General features: G+C 38.4%; 2 protein-coding genes and 2 long non-coding RNA genes across 4 annotated transcripts; all 4 read right to left on the bottom strand.

The window, feature by feature from the left end:
- Nucleotides 1–1,201: 1,201 nt before the first annotated feature.
- LOC116711733 (uncharacterized) lies at nucleotides 1,202–3,070 on the bottom strand. Its single transcript, XR_004337319.1, has 3 exons — nucleotides 2,935–3,070; nucleotides 2,743–2,852; nucleotides 1,202–2,632 (listed from the first exon to the last, which is right to left on the bottom strand). It is a non-coding gene; the product is annotated as an uncharacterized LOC116711733 (long non-coding RNA).
- A 93-nt stretch (nucleotides 3,071–3,163) lies between these two features.
- On the bottom strand, nucleotides 3,164–4,173 carry LOC116711735 (uncharacterized). The gene is made up of 3 exons (XR_004337321.1): nucleotides 3,932–4,173; nucleotides 3,672–3,768; nucleotides 3,164–3,542 (listed from the first exon to the last, which is right to left on the bottom strand). It is a non-coding gene; the product is annotated as an uncharacterized LOC116711735 (long non-coding RNA).
- A 5,467-nt stretch (nucleotides 4,174–9,640) lies between these two features.
- LOC116711731 (uncharacterized) lies at nucleotides 9,641–12,303 on the bottom strand. Its single transcript, XM_032551199.1, has 7 exons — nucleotides 11,758–12,303; nucleotides 11,074–11,234; nucleotides 10,699–10,912; nucleotides 10,527–10,602; nucleotides 10,169–10,428; nucleotides 9,885–9,983; nucleotides 9,641–9,753 (listed from the first exon to the last, which is right to left on the bottom strand). The coding sequence occupies exons 1-7, from the start codon at nucleotides 11,800–11,802 to the stop codon at nucleotides 9,676–9,678; spliced, it is 933 nt and encodes a 310-aa protein (XP_032407090.1). The 5' UTR covers nucleotides 11,803–12,303; the 3' UTR covers nucleotides 9,641–9,675.
- Nucleotides 12,304–12,473: 170 nt separating this feature from the next.
- Nucleotides 12,474–14,303, bottom strand: LOC116711730 (piggyBac transposable element-derived protein 4-like). Its single transcript, XM_032551198.1, has 2 exons — nucleotides 12,976–14,303; nucleotides 12,474–12,887 (listed from the first exon to the last, which is right to left on the bottom strand). Coding segments are annotated over exons 1-2 (1,257 nt in total). The 5' UTR covers nucleotides 14,232–14,303; the 3' UTR covers nucleotides 12,474–12,886.
- Between the last annotated feature and the right edge of the window lie 2,094 nt (nucleotides 14,304–16,397).

Here is a 16,397-nt window from a genome sequence, read left to right as displayed (position 1 = left end):
CCATAATGAAAACCTGAAATTCTGTCATTCAGTTCTTCCAATGTAATTAACTTTTCCACGTGAATGAAATGTTGCAGCATTAGTTTAACCTCTAGGGGGGCTACACCTTCAAGAACATCATGCATGACATCAACACTTGAGTTTTCTGTTACATGAAAATACCGCAGCTTATTCAAACAAGAGTCTCCTTTCACACCTGTTTTGCTAGGTTCATGTAGTTCAACATGGTCCTGATCATTTTGTTTTGTTCGCAGCTCCACTTTATCCTCATCAAAGATACCCTGTGCATCTGCTTTGTCAATCATACAAAAGTGACAAAATTTATTTGAAGAAAAACTTTCCAAATAACCACCAAGAGTATGCAGTGCAAGGTTATCTGCTGTTAACAAGCAGACAGTCCCATAAATGTGATGGTTTTGTCCATTTAACTTTAATGTTATACCATCATCTTCAAGAAGTTTCAAGTCCTCTAAAAGTGGCTGCAAAATCTTGTCAAATCCGTATACCTCTCTGTCAATTGAGTTGAACAGAAGACATAAATGAATATTTGCAAGTGTTGAATTGCAGCTGGTTGGTAAATTCCTTATGGTAAAATACATAGCTCCAAGCTTATGTATTTTTGTTTTTGATCCCAAAGGGTTTGCTGTCTCCAGATCGTCATAGTAAAGTTGTATTTGCAAAGCATTGGGAGACTTTTGAAACCGTGGATGTGTAGAGAAATGTGAGCCATCACAATAGTCACGCAGATTATCGTCTGTGCTCTTGTTCTCCAAAAGAAAGAGGGCCTGCATTTCTTCATGTTCAAATAAAAACATTAAGGTTTCAATTATTGATATGTACTGGAATGTGTCTGCGACTAAAACTTGGTTTATTTGACCATTTTTTCTTGCTGTATCAGATCTGTGACCTAAAAATATTTCCTTTGGTTTGACAAGTGAAAACTTCGCAAAACATTTTTTTATTTTATATTGTGTGTCAAGATCATCAAATATGTGCTTGGCATCTTCAAACTCTTTCATCAAAGTATCACTGTCACCAGGTACTTGCAAACTATTATTAAAAAAAGAGGTAATTTAATGCTAGCTTTGGACAAAAAGTTTTGGCTCTTCCTCTTTTCTCCCCGAGTCCTTGGCGAGTGACGTTATCCGTGGGCGACGTGCAGCGACCGCGTGCTGCTAAAACGAAACAACAACAAAGCGTGTTGACGTCACAGATCGCAGAGTTTAATTCCATACAAAGCAATCACAACAAAGCTGCAGAGGAACAGAGATATGCATTTTCTCATAAGAATAAAGACACACAAGGGGAGACAAACGAACATAGAACACAGACAAAAAAAGCAAAAATAGCGGCCGCTCTCTCTCTGGATTTTTTCCTAACACGGAGTTTTAAACTAAAGAGGTGTTTCCCTATTTAATATATGCAGTCAAGGCGTTCCTCATGCTGACCTATTAGAAACTCCCTCAGCACTCAGAGAACTTGGAAACTCCCCTCATTATGGCAAAGGTGTCTGTTTTTTGTCCAAGCAAAAGGGCGGACCACTTAGGTGCTCATCGCTGCCTGATACGGAAGATCCCTGGCGCCAAACGTCCTAAGATGAGATTTCACAGACACCTCCGAAGTCCCCTCTCCCATTGGAATGTAAATTTTATTGCTCTGTCTGCCAGCGGGGGAGGAAAAAGGGCCCTGCTTGTTTAAATGTCTGCTATTGTCAGCTCCCACATGCTCCACAGAAAACTGTTCCAAATAAAAGTGTTGGCTATACCTTTACACATGTCGTATATTAGCTGTATTAAACACCAAAAAATAATCATTTTTCTTAACACTATTCAACAAAGTTGTAGTTGATTGCTGCAACCTGTCTACAGTTCTAGTAATTAGCTCCTTTGCACAGTTCACATTTTTCATGACATCAGAAAAAGTTACATTTGAAGATGAATACATCTGGGAAACAAAAGATGCTGCACAATTACTGAGCTCAATGTAATTTTCTGATTGTGGAGCTGCAACCATAATATTGGGTGTATCCAAATTATCAGTATGAGTTTGTTCTCCACTGTTTGAACCCTCGCTTGGGAACAAGGATTGCACAACAGGCATATCTTTTGTACCCATCTTAAAATGTACTCTGTGTAGATGCCTAGTAAATGAATTCAAGTTATAATATGTTCTTGGACAATTTTCCTGAGCACATCTAATTTTTATATTCTGTCCATCTGATAAGCAGTGTATTTCACGGAGGTGCCATAGGAGATTTTTCACCTCTTTGAAACCAGTTTGTCTACATTTTGGACAACAATACATTTCATTTACAAGCTTTAAGTTGTGCAATCAATTCAATCACCCTTGTTTTTCTTTGTGTGGAGAATGGAAGATCGTAGATGTACTCAAAAAATGTAAAGACAGGTCCGAGTTGGGATGGATAACACAAGTTAAACACCCAGTACAGCTTAAAAAGCTTGTCCACAGCACATGTGAGTCCATCGTCCAGGGGGATGGTGACTTTGTCATTTTTTGCAACGATGACATACTGCTTTGACGACCGCAGATTACCGATGCAGATGAGCTGGGGCTGATGGTTTGTTGATGAAGTAGCAGAATCATTGCAGAGGGATGCTATTCTTGTTCCAGTCTTAGAAACAAAAATTAAGAAATAAAACAAAACACATTTGTTGGTGAAATAATCAGGAATTCAATGTAATTTCTGTTTAAAATAATATTTGTCAAAGGATAAACACCTACCGGCACAAAATCTAGAAGGTGTGTTATTGTATCCTTGACGCTACATTGTCTTCCACTAACATGGGGCAGAAGGTGTGTTAGTACCACGAGTGTTCTGTAACAAGCCTCCTCTGAAAGTGAACAAAAACCAAAACATTAAAAACATCTTCTTATTACTGTGATACACAGTAAATGTACATCAACCATAAATACCTTCAGTCATGTTTTCAAATCCTCTCAAAAGAGTGCTGAGTCCAGGTTCCATGGCAGCCACAACTCTAAGTTTTGGCATGATGTTGGTCTCCCATCTACGAAGGAAAAGGTCTGTCTTTTCACCTGTCAACCTTCCAAACTCAGAGTCCAGCTAAAACGAGGCAAAAAAAAAAAAAAACACCCACAATTTTTTTTTTTAGAAATTTCCAAGTATAACATAGTTGGTTGAGTCAAATAGCAGGTAGGAAAAGGAACAAACCTACCAGACTCGGCATGTCCATAAATCGTGGATATTCACGCAATATTTCTGCAAGTGTGGGCGATTCCCTTGTAATCCATGCTCTGCGCTGTGTGAATGTTTTTTCCATCCCAGACTTTATTACTGAAAGGTTTTCCGAAGAGGGCCGCAATCTCTTGATCAAGGTTACCCATTCATTCATGGTATTATCATTTTCGGTCTCGGTTGCACTGGATGTTTGTGCATCCTCCGGGTAACTGGTTACTTTTCGCTTTCTGTAGCGTCTTTCATGTTGTTGTAGATTCCGCCGAAGGTTACGCAATTTTATCTCAATGAATCCACTGTGGGATGCTGGATCATAGAAATGCTCCTGATAAAGAAAAAAAAAATCTATATATTTTTTCAAATTCTGAAGAAATATACCAAAAAAAAAAGCAACTGAACCCGTTACTTTGGATCCCTATTGAAAAATAATATATTATTTCACTTTTTTACTTACAAATCCCTCCCCTTCTCCAGCCACCTGGATACTCAGAGATGGGAAGATGGTAATGATGCTCTTCGCTAAGGCTAACTTGTCTCCACTAAGAGGATAACTGGAAATAAAACAACTTATTCTCAATCATTTGCTCAAGTTACTCACACAAAGATCACATTTCAAAAATCACATTTAGATGCATCAGTTCAGAGGCTGTTAAAGTGTAAAAATCCACATTTATAGAAAAAAATGGCAAAGTGTCAACAAAAAATAATACTTACTAACCACACCTCTGAACTAGGTCTCCCACGCACATTTTCACTATACATTTTCTTGACTTCCCTGACAGGAAGCCTGTGTTTTCATACTACTCCTCAAAGATTTGTGGTGCTTTTTTCATTAGGAGCGATTTTAGAGGCTCACTGTCTTCTCCTGTATGGGTCTGACCGTCTTCTCCTGAATTAGCATGGGGCTGTAGAGAGTAACAGTTATGTTTAATATCATCAAAATAACCTTAGAGAACCTAATAACGGAATAGGAATTTGGTTTGTGTTTAAATTAGCAAACTTATCAACCACAACCAATTTCTCACAATTTATTTGTGAAATCACAAATAAATGGCAATGAAACTGAGTCACTCACAATAAATGAGGTATTTTTTAAAAAGTGTTTTTATTATATCAACATAAGAACATTAAGGTAATATTAATTTGTCCAATACAAATAGTACCTGGTCTGGAATTTGCTCCTCACGAGACACTTCTACCAGGGGCCCTCCAGTTGATAGAAACACGTAGAATCTGTCCAAGTCCTTAATTTCAACATTAATGTCAACATCAATGTACTCCAAGAAGTCAGAATTAAATTTCTGTAGCCTGTCCAGCAAAAATCCAGAATGGTTGGCAAGAATCTCCTCAACAAGATTGCTGGCAGTTGAAACACTGAAAATGTTTTTCGAAGTCTCTTTTTCATTTTTGAATGTTGTTACAAGAACTCTCGCCATTTCTTGATTGTCAAATGAGAGCTGAAAAGATAAATACACCAAAAAATACAATTAGAATATTTAAATTGAGACCATATGCAAAAACAAGCTCTCCTTTGTTGGAGTTCATTTGAAGACTGTTACAATCAAAAAAATGTACTCGAGAAAGTTTAACCTGAGAGTCATGTTTTTGGACTGTGGGAGGAAGCCGGAGGAAACCCACGCATGCACAGGGAGAGCATGCAAACTCCATGCACCCAGAACCCAGAACCTTCTTGCTGCAAGGAAACAGCTCTACTAAATGCGCTACTGTGCAGAACTGGTTTTCTGTAAGAATGTCATACAGAAAATTTTTCCTGAACTCTACTGTGACTTTTCAGTAGTTGATTTTATGTATACCAATGAGTTTTAGCATAAAAGATTAAATCTCACAGCCTGTTAGCTTGAATGTTTTAAGTACTAGCATAAAGAGCTGCATTTTTGTGTACAGTGCCCACTAATCCAATGTTTTAGTTTTTAGCCAACAGGTCATGTTTAATGAATGTACTAAATCTGGTAGCATTGCGGTTGAAATTAATGTAAAAATTTTAGCACGGCTGCATCAGTACACACGTGCATCATGCTAAACACTTTTTATGGAACGTTACCATGGAAGTTATGATTAGTTAGCAAGTAACGTTCCAATTACTTCTACGTTGTTGTTTTTTTGTTTGTTTTTTTTCGCCACCGGAATTTTACCGCAGTTCAATTTAAGGACGTCCGCGAACAGCCCATCTTAATATTTCAATTAATTTAGAAGTACGCCGTTAAATACAACCACATACATTTTACTTGATCAAAACTCCGGTATGACACTCAACGTCAGTTCCACTCGAAAGTGCTAACATGGCTAACATCTTACAAATACTTCTATGTCTGTTTTGTTTTTTGTTTTTTTCGTCAGCTGAGCTTTAAGGTAGTTCGCCAACAGCCCATCTTAATTTTTGAGTTAAAACAACAGTAAATATTACCGTGTCAGACCAACTTTCCGACATCTCCGGAGGACTGGCGCTTCCACTCGAATATCAACTTCCGTTAAGAGCTCCAACCGTTAGCGTCTCCTTCACTGCCAAAGTGAATTTACAGAACCGTTAACTTACACGTTTACTTACAGAAAAGTTAACAGCTTTATTGTAAACTGTTAACTTCCAGTTTACAGGAAAACAGGCATTTTAGATTACAAAGGCTTCCGATTTTAATTTAAAGCTAAATTATTTTACAATATTACACTTATGTACAGATGTTTTCCCGAAAATGAATTAAAGGTGTTATTTAAAAAAAATACGTTTTGTCTATATTTTATATCTATATTTTTTGTCTACATTGCATCTAAAAATTCTCACTGCAATATTCATCATGTATTGTACATTTATTCCAAAGCTTCAACAAGCTCCCTTTAACATTTAATTTTAAAATTTTACCCTCTTCAATAAACTTTGGACAAAAAAAACAACAAAAAAAGACAACTGTAACAAATGATAAAATAGTGACTCCATCTCACGTGCCACAGTGAGATAATTAACGTTACAACTTTGCAGACCCTGTAGAAGCACAAAAAAAATAACGTTTTTTCCAACCACTGAGTCCTCAAATTCTAGACTATATTTATGTGTTTAAACAGATTTAAAACTTACCGAAGTTGCATTTCATAAGATCTCCATATTTGCCTCCTGCGTGTGTTTGCTTACTCCGTGCGGGGAATAAAAATCCAAACTTGATCCTTCATCTGGTGGCCACTTGTGCTGATTTGAGGTTGTTCTTTGATGTTTGATTTGATCAACTTTCCTTGCTCAAATATATTTTCTAATTAATATATGTAATAATTGTTATTTATTGTAAATGTTAAAAAATTAAAAATGAATAAAAATTAATAAATAATAAAATAATAAAAAATTAAAAAATAATAACCATGTATTAAAATTATGTAAGAATAGTAGTAATTTAATGAAAAGTGATAATCAATCATTATGTGTTGATTTACTCCCCCCAAAAATACCTCTGCATCATTTTAAAAATTATTAAATCTCATCACAACCCTAAATTAACAACCACAGTTTAAAAATAAATTAAAAGGAAATAAATTAATTAAAAGGAAAATTTATTGAGATGAATTACCATTTGAATGGCAGATTAATCAGATTCATGGTTGTGTACCTGACAAACACAAACTAACACAATTATGTGTTGAAATATTCAAATAAATATTCAACACATACTGCGTGTCATATTATATTCATTTTAACACACAATGTGTAAAATTAACACAAAATATGCTTTTAATTTAATAACACATTTTTTGTGTTATTTTTTAACACATCTGTTTTTAGAGTGTTAGTGTTAAAAGAGGAATGATAAACTTGACTAACCCAGCTGCGCCTCAGTTTCACGTGGTCCACGTTCTTTAGGTGTGTCTCTTGAAGGAAAGCTATTTGTGCCCCCAATCGTTGCATATGATGTAATACCTTACTACGCTTCACAGGATTGTTGAGCCCCCCTGCAGTTAAAGCTGGTGAAACGGATCTCTCGTCCTACCGCTGTAGCTGGTGTCAAGTGAAGATCAGCCATAGGTCAAAGTAAAACACAAAAGTAAACGAGAATCACCCTGGTCAACTGAAAAAAAAGAGACCCAGTAAAACACACACCCCTGCCACCTGAAACCCTCCCTAAACCAACCCATTCGCTGAAGCATTCCCCCAAACGGGATGCGCGAAAACCCATCAAAAAGAAAACAAAAAACAGCATCCAGCTTACTAGAGGCTGAAAAATGAAAGTAGTCTTAACTACTGACTACTCTCCTGGGAATGTGATGTAAATATAACAATATGTGAAAAATGCACCATCTAGAGAACAACAGGTTTGTAGAAACATGAAATATATTATAAGGCATGTAGAACTAATGTGCAATCGGACACACAAAGGCCCCCTTGTATCAACAAGAACAAGAAAATAAAAATACATTTCCAAACTAGGAGTTAAATCCACAGTGTATCCAGAGTACTCGAAAGGCACTGTTGAGAACCACAATGCATTAAATAATAATTGTATTGTACAGAGTATTACAGTTCCCAAACAAAGTGTTATCCCATCACTGGGTAGCGGCCCCTCTGGAATTCAACTGTGGCCGGAACAACCACATTTTTAATGTTTTTCTCAACAAAGTCTGCAGCAAGGGCTGGGTCCTCAAACTTACCAGTCTGCCCGTTGGGAAGAGTGATCCGTAATATTGCAGGGAAAAGAAGCCCAAACTTGATTCCGGGGCAAGAGTGGAGTTCCTTCTTCACTTTCGTAAACCATGCGCGTTTTTTAGCAACTGAGGTTGAATAATCGGGGAAAATGAACACACGTTTTCCTTCATAGAGTAAGGGAGACGACTCACGAGCCCTCCGTAGAATTTCACTCCGTTCTTGAAACAGGTTGACACGGACTACGACCGGGCGCGGTGGGTCCCCCTCTGCTGGCTTGGCCCGCGATGTGCGATGAGCCCGGTCAAGGGCAGGCTTAGAGTCGAGGCCGAGCAGATCCTGAAGCAGCTTCGATACAAACTTCGTCGGCTGTTGACCTTCGGATCCCTCCGGTACGCCCACAAGGCGGATGTTATTTAGTCTGGAGCGACCCTCCAAGTCTTCACATTTCTTGGACAGTGTGTCCACTAATACATTTAACGATTTAACCGAGGCCTCCATCAGTGATGGGATTTTCAGCTCCTTTTCGAGATGCGGCTCTAATGGCTCTTCTTACTGTGGAGAGCCGGCTCTTTCGGCTCCCCATATATATTTTTGACATTATTAATTAATAGCTTAAACCTAATTTTATAATATTTTGTTTCATTATTGACATTGTTAAGCACTTATGATAGGGTGACCAGACGTCCTCTTTTTCCCGGACATGTCCTACTTTTCAGACCTAAAAAGATGTCCAGGGGGAATTTAAAAATCGTCCGGGATTTTGGTCAACTGCCTCAAAACACATTACATAGCTTACGGTGCATTGTGATTACATTGCCACTCCGTTCCACTACTCCATTCCAGGTTTCTTTGTATGGCAAATTAGTCACGCCCTTCTCCCCAAAACCAATCACGTTGCATTATGTGTGCGAGTGTGTGTGGGAAAAGTAAAGATAGCTGAGTTGACTTGTACACCGGCCGCAAGACTAGTTAAACCTTAAGTGTGACAGGCGATAGCACATGTGTGTCCGCCGATTCTACGGCAAAAATGCCTAAACGAAAGTGTACGTTTACGGAGGAATTAAAGAAAAGATTCCCGTGCTTTCGTCAAGGTCGTGATCCCTATGAGGCGGAGTGTTTGACGTGTAAGGCAGGCACTTATGTGTCTGTGGCAAATAAAGGTGCCAACGACCTGCAAGTGCACGTGAATTCAGCAAAGCACGCGAAGCAGCCAGGGGCGAAAGCTCTTCGGCTAAAGTCACAGATTTCTTGTGACATTTCCGAAATGTCCTGTTTTTTAAAATTTCCTTCATTGGACCATTAAATTTACAGATACTAGGGCACTGCGCACGGCGCTGCGTGTCACGTAATCCCTGAGCCGCGTCAGTGCGGGCAGCCCTGTTCTTAATCAAAAGGTAGATAGCGTGGCTGTCAGTGCGCCAACAACATGCCAAAGCACAAATGTATGGAGTTTCCCCGCTTTTACTATTTACTTATTTACCATAGTATGATACCTTCAGTACTTGTAGGTTCTGCAGAATAAGAAGTTCCTGAAGTTGTTGATGATGGTCCTGGCATATCTGGGTGTATTTCTAATACTCCCTCCCTCCTGAAGGAAAAAAATGTTATTTATGTGATAGGAAATGACATCCAGCTATATTACAGAATCAGTGATAGAAAATGTTTTCAAATATTTTATAAGGGCTAAATTTTTAAATTAACTGTAGTTGTAAAGCTCTTTTTTACATGTTGTCTGAATACTCGTACCATTTTTACAATACATGCCCTATTCACATAAAAACATATCCGTCTACCTTCCTAAAGAAAAAAAAATTATACACTAATACCTGTCACAACATTCACTGGCATGATAAGGAAGCACAGACTTCAAGAAATCCCTCTGGCAGATAGGGCAGCACTGCACAGAAAAATATTTTTTCAAAATAATAAAAATAAAAATATATATTTTTTGCAAGAATATTAGACGTTATTTGCTTTATTTTGTAAAAATAAATTACTTCGTGTGCAACTTTTTTAACAGGATCCTACCTCTCTTTCTTCCAAATCTTCAATTGTGTCTTCTGGCTCCTCCAATGTGTCACAGTCATCCTCATCAACCTCTATGGGTTCAGTCTGATCAGTCCGATTCTGTTTAAATTGGGAAACATTAATGCCAGTATTGCCACAGGCATGTGTGTCTGTGTATATATATACATATATATATATATATATATATATATATATAGAGAGAGAGAGAGAGAGAGATTAAAACCAAAGAGTTCAACATAGTAATGTTGATTGATTAAGTTATGGAGGAAATGAGGACAACTTACTTTTTTATTTTTTCTGCAAGACCCAGCATGTAACGCCAGCATCTGAAGAGGCATTGTTATACCACAAGTGACACAGGGCACCTGAGGCATTTTGGCAAACTCCTCCGCATCACATGGAAGTGGACTTGTCTCCAGTTCTTCCTGGAGGGGTACCAGGAAGAGGACTATTTTCCCATTATTTGAAGCAGAACGGAGCAGCTTGCCGCTGTGCCCTTCAGCATCCATTGGGATTATTGACAATTTCCTTTGACCACCTCCACCTGAGATAAAATAAAGATATGCATTTATTGGTGTAACCTGAACATTTTACAAATCAAAATAAATATGAACAATCTTATTAAAGAGGAATCATTTTAACCTGATGCTTTATGGAACATCCATCTTCCCTTCAGTTGTTTAAGTTTGATAAACTCGTCCTCCAACTGACTGACAATCTGTTATATATAATGCATACTACTATAAGAACACCAATACAATATAAATTATACATGAAATATTATGAGTAAATGATAATTATTGTCATTTATTACCTCCTCATGCCTGCTGTCGTCAGAAAAAGAAAGCACCCTTCTCCCTAACCCTGCATGTGCTAAGGGAAGCTCATCAGAACTTTTGGGGGTTAGATTGGTGGGGCCTGGCAAAACGTATATTCCAATGTTGGAGATTTTTGTAGAACGAGTTGAGGCGATAATCCTCTGTTTGCCTTTTTTCAGGTCTGACTTTTGAAACAGATTTGGAAATTGCCTTTGAGAATAAAGATAAAAATAATATTTTGAGACAAAACATCCAGTCAAGGCAGAGTCCATAAAATAAAAAAAAAAACAACAATGAAAAAACATATATGAAATAAATACATAACTGCTATCTACTTCGTTTCCAATGTTAAAAAGAAATTCAAATCTTACCGTTTTAATGCCTGGTTGACCCGTGTTGAAGAATTTGAAGCCAAAGGGCCAGAATTGTTGCCGATATTAGGGCATGAACTTGTTGAGGGAGAGCTTGTATTTCCCACAAGTTCCCTTGTGAGTGCTGTAGCCAAGGCATGAGCCATGTTTCCAACTATCTGCTTTTGAGACAACAAATAAATCTCAATTATATAGACCAATCAACACCTGAGTTGCTAAAAGTTTTGGAATCATAAATATAAAAATATCTTGTAAATCGAAAAATGTATGTTTTCCACATTTCAGTCAGTGTTAAATTTTTCACTTTATAAATTGCATAGTTGAAAAAGGACATATACAAATTAAATATGGAATATTTTATTAATTATCTGCCAGATAATTAATAAAATATAATTATAATAAAAGACGTCACCTAAGCCTACATTATTGTCGGCATCATAAAAATAGCTGAGCATGGTGATAAACGTAGACATAGCTGTAATGGGCCAGGAAGATACTGTTTTAAACTGTACCGATGCGTGATACTAATCGAGGACTAATAGTAGCTTAGCTAACGTAGACATGAGCTATTGCTAACATAGAAGGGCGAGAACTTTGGGTCGAACTACTTGAAACGTAAAACGTAATCTGAAATAATCTAAAAAATACGGTCAGTAAAACGTGCAAATTTTAACATCCACTTACTTCGGACGGTAGACCACGAACACGATCACTCGGCTGACCCGCCATTCTCTTGTTTCTTCTCTCAGTTTGAATGAATGCTTTTCCCAGTCAGAGCGGAATAAACTTCCACCACCTAGTGGTCGAATTTTTTACCCAAGTAATTACAGTTGTATAGGTCCCAAATGCGGATTCATATATAAACAATCTTATAGTATTAAAAAGTAGACGTGGGTGTAATGACATATGTATTTTTCTCTCACAAAAATATGTCTAAGCCACGAGACAAGTAAAGAGAGAAATACGTATTGAATTATGGAAAAAAGAAACAGTTCCGAAGAAAACTCAGATGTCCCAGCTTTTACTAGCATGTAAACGCACCATCTACACACAAATCTTGGAGCTTCCACCGAGGCGTGAAATGAGTCTCAAAAATAGTTGTGCACTCGTAACCGGATTTGTGTGTAACTGCAGTTTTGTGTGTGCGTACCAGGTGATTTGTGTGTACTTTTTCAACATGTATTTTATTTTTAAGGTTTACAAATCTTGTTACACACGCACAAATCTTTTTACGCGCACACAAATCTTTTTGACACTATTTTCACTCCATATACAGACGGCATGGAGTAGACGTGATGTCACCCACCACAGCAAAAAGATATACTTCGACCAAGATTACACCGCAAACATACAGAAGAAAAGCAAACAGGTCAGAGAAGTTATCAAGCAACTTTGGAGTCTTGGGTCTAAATGGCCGTTTTGGTCTAATTTTGAATTTACCCTTATATTTTCACCATAAAAACTATTTACCTTACCTTGTTTGGTATCATTATTTTCAGAACATCCTAAACTTTGTGATTTTACAGTGTTTGTTTCATTTTGACAAAATTTATTATCACATTGGAGCAAAAAACACACACAGAAACAAAATCCGAGTAGAAAAAATATTGATATTTTTACTATAATATTCACAAAAATGTTGAACAAACCATTTTTACAGCCTAACATGAAAAGTTTTTGGGTAAATTTTAAGAACTTTTGTACAAACTTAGTAAAAAACAAATTACTAGTCATATTTTCACCATATTGTGGGTAATTTCCCAGGCGTTTTTTTACAACTATTTACAAAATATGTCAATATCTCCATCACAAATTTTCTCCAACATCACAATGTCTCACCCCCCACCCCACTTTCAACTATTTACAATATTTGCAAAATGGGTGCCACAAGACAAAACAAATTACTTGTGCCACTGTGCAAAGCAGTTTCTGTCAATCAGAAGGCACAATGGCACATCACAGCCCTCACATTTCCATTGCGTGTCCTTCCTGACTTTGTTCACCCGGAGGCAGTGTCTGCACTGCAGTCTGCCGTTTCTGGCATTTTGCTGAGCACTAATGGGCACAGGAATGTGTTCAGCTGCCTTTCTCCTTGGAACACCTGCCATGTCCACACTATAAAGCTGACTGGCCATCTCCACATTGAAGTCTTTGTGTGTCATGGGCTTCACTCCTTTGGCTTTGCACAACTCTTGGTGTAGGATGTAGGCATTTGCTGTGGCAATGTCAACCAAATGCATAAGCACAGTCTTGTACCAACGATAAGTTTTCCGTTGTGCAGAGTAATACTGGATGAGTTGATCAGACAGGTCAACCCCACCCATGTATTTATTGTACGCCATGACTGGTGTAGGACATGGAATGTCTTTCACAATCCAGCGTTTCACTTCATTCTTCACCCTCCTTTGCACCGTCTCACCTGAAAACGCAGGATGGATAGTTGAGCAGACAGACACCTCCCGTGTGTCCATCCACTTCACAAAGACCACTGGGCCCTCTCTGATCCATCTCACTGATCCTCTTCCACTTTTTTTAGTGAGAGCATTTGGCCTCCCTTTAGGGCATCCCTTCCTGGATTCCCTATAAGTGCCACAAGCTCCAAACTTTTTGCTGGCCAGGTCCTTGAACAGTGTAGGACTGGTATAAAAATTGTCCATGTAAATATGGTAGCCGGTGCCAAGATAAGATGGCTGAATAAGTTTCATTACCATATCATAAGACAGCCCATGCTCACTTGCAGTGTGAGTCTTGCCAGTGTATAAGCTAAAACTCACAGTGTAGCCACTGCTTGACTCGGCCAACACAAAAAGCTTTATTCCCCATTTAGTTGGCTTGTCTTTCATATACTGGGTCATGCCAGTTTTTGCCTTTGTTGGCACCATCCTTTCGTCAACTGCCAGCTCCCTCTTTGGTTGGTAGTAAGCCTGACAGGCATTGAGGATGTCATCATAAACAGGCCGCAGTCTTGATAATTTGTCGTAGCCTGGTGTTCCCTTCTTTTTGTCATTTTTGACATCCTCCTCAGGATTACTTGGGTGCAAGTTCCACATAATGGTCCTGAACCTGTCCCTTGTCATGACCTTAGCTGGAGTTGGAACAGACAAAAAATGATTTTGTCTCCAGTAGTCCTGGACACTTGGTAGTTGCACCAAGGACATATAGATCAATAGACCAAAGAACCTATACAGCTCCTCTGTGTCTAATTCAGCCCATTAAAAAAATTTATATTTTTTTCCATTTGCTTGATTTTTTGCAGCATATCTGTTTGTGTTGTCACAGATGGTTTTGACTGTATCAGCTGCCAAAAACAACAAAAACAGCTCACTTAGACTGTGGTTGGACATCAGATCCATCTGTGGTCCTGGTGTTCTCCTTGGTTGAAAGCGGCTTACAACAGGGGCTGCATCTGCGTCCTCTTCAGTGTTCCACTGTCCAGCCCGTGTTTCTGGTGCTGCCTCAGTCAGAGGAGATCTGGATCTTGTCCGAGTTCGCTGCGCTCTCCGTGGTGTCCTCTGATGTGTGGGCCTCAACTGGACAGAGCACGTGGGAGTTTCCTCCTCCTCCTTCTCCTCCTCCTCCCTGAATAGAATGGAGGGATCACCAAGCTGGAGATGGAAATTAGCATATAATGTGTTTCAGTGTGCATCTACTCCGATTATAATAATTTACTGTACATATCCCATGCCAAACAAAGAAATAAAACAAGAAAAAAAAAAAAAAAAAAACCTCATCGTCAAGCTCAAACTCCGAGTCCGAACCTTCTGGCAGCGCGCCTTCATCCTCTTCACATTCGTACATGTACTTCAGGGCTTGCTGCGCAGTCATGTAGCGACTCATTTTGACACACACTAAACACTAAAAACCGTCTACAAACACTACACACAAACACTAATGCACACTAACTAACACACGTATGATCTAAAAATCTAATACAAAACACTACTTCCAAAAAATCTAATACAAAACACTACTAGTAAAATCCGAAATCTCAACAGCGCACCGTTCTCTTCCGCCACAAAACTCTCTCCCCGCGCTGCTGTTCCGATCTCAAGTCAAAATGCCCAAAAATGCTTTCTGATTGGTTGCTTCGGAAATGTGGTGCACTTGGAGGAACTCGGAAAAATGGCTTTCATGTTGCATTCGTTCACTTTTTGGTCATAAAACAACTACTGATTGCACTCAACATGCGTAAAATGCGCACTACGCTATGGCTAAAATGATCGATCATATTCCTGGTTTTATTTGGAAGTAAATATAAAACAAAATCAATATAAAAACACTACTTTTACAAAGTTTGAAGTCTCTACTGTCCAACAGAAATGAAATGCACACTTCTCATGGCGTCTTTTTTTTATACAGAAGTCTTTTAAATGCATGACGTCATGCCCGCCACAGGGCGGGCGTCGACCTCAAAAGACACAAACGTGAGAGCGGTGTCACCTTTCCCAGCTCAGCTGAAAATACACCTGGACTCCGGTGTGAAGACCTTCGCAACACTTGCAAGAGCAGCCTCAACACTGGAGAAGATGGGAATTCATGTCAAGATAGATGAGCGTGAGAGATACCGAGAGGAACTGCTGGGTGAACCCTGGACCACGGTGCCAGGAAAAGCAGGAGAGGAGATGCTGAACGTGGCGGAAATGCGGGCGCTTTTACAAGGTGATGACTAAATCAAGGATTTGAGAGTAATATGTGGACGATTAAATCTGATCTTAAAATATCACATTTGGGATCAAATGACTTGAAAGAAGGCTAGTTTAGTAAAAATATGATACAGTTCTGAATACCAGGAAATTTCCTCACCACGGGAACGGTAGGATGATTTATTTGTTTTATTTTATTTTATGTATACTTATTTTTGGAAAGGCAAGTCCGGGAACAGACTTTTGTTGTTGGACTGCTATTACACAGCGTGTCCAGAGGAAGGGACTCTGTCACACTCTCTTCGCTGCCATGGAGATCGGTTTTAAGGTCGCATTGGTATTTAGTTCAATGTTTGGAAGTCTGTTTACTATAAAGTTCAAGTATGTTCTAATGTTTGTAAACCTTACCTTTACTAATTTAACAAATGTGCAATCACATCGTATAAAATACATATTTCACAATAACATCGATACTTACAGGATTAGTAATATAAAAAAGGTACTCATAATTAAAAGGTACATATGGAAAAACTAACAATCGTATCATATAATGTCCATGGCTTAAACCACCCAATAAAGAGGAAAAAAATCTTTAGTCAACTAAAAAAGATGCAACGCTCCATTGCCCTACTACAAGAAACCCATTTAAACGAGTTAGAACATAAAAAATTAAGACGGGAC

This window comes from Xiphophorus hellerii, chromosome 21 (genome assembly GCF_003331165.1).
Source record: "Xiphophorus hellerii strain 12219 chromosome 21, Xiphophorus_hellerii-4.1, whole genome shotgun sequence".
Taxonomy (NCBI): domain Eukaryota; kingdom Metazoa; phylum Chordata; class Actinopteri; order Cyprinodontiformes; family Poeciliidae; genus Xiphophorus; species Xiphophorus hellerii.
This window is presented reverse-complemented; position numbering and strand designations above follow the sequence as displayed.

Excerpts from the sequence above, each read along its gene's own strand:
- LOC116711730 (XM_032551198.1), bottom strand. The coding sequence starts at position 14,231 with ATGTCCTTGGTGCAACTACCAAGTGTCCAGGACTACTGGAGACAAAAT.
- LOC116711731 (XM_032551199.1), bottom strand. The coding sequence starts at position 11,802 with ATGGCGGGTCAGCCGAGTGATCGTGTTCGTGGTCTACCGTCCGAA. Across the intron at positions 11,235-11,757 it reads TTCGTGGTCTACCGTCCGAA|CAGATAGTTGGAAACATGGC; the intron begins GTAAGTGGATGT and ends TTGTCTCAAAAG. Across the intron at positions 9,754-9,884 it reads AAGATTTGGAAGAAAGAGAG|TGCTGCCCTATCTGCCAGAG; the intron begins GTAGGATCCTGT and ends TTTTCTGTGCAG.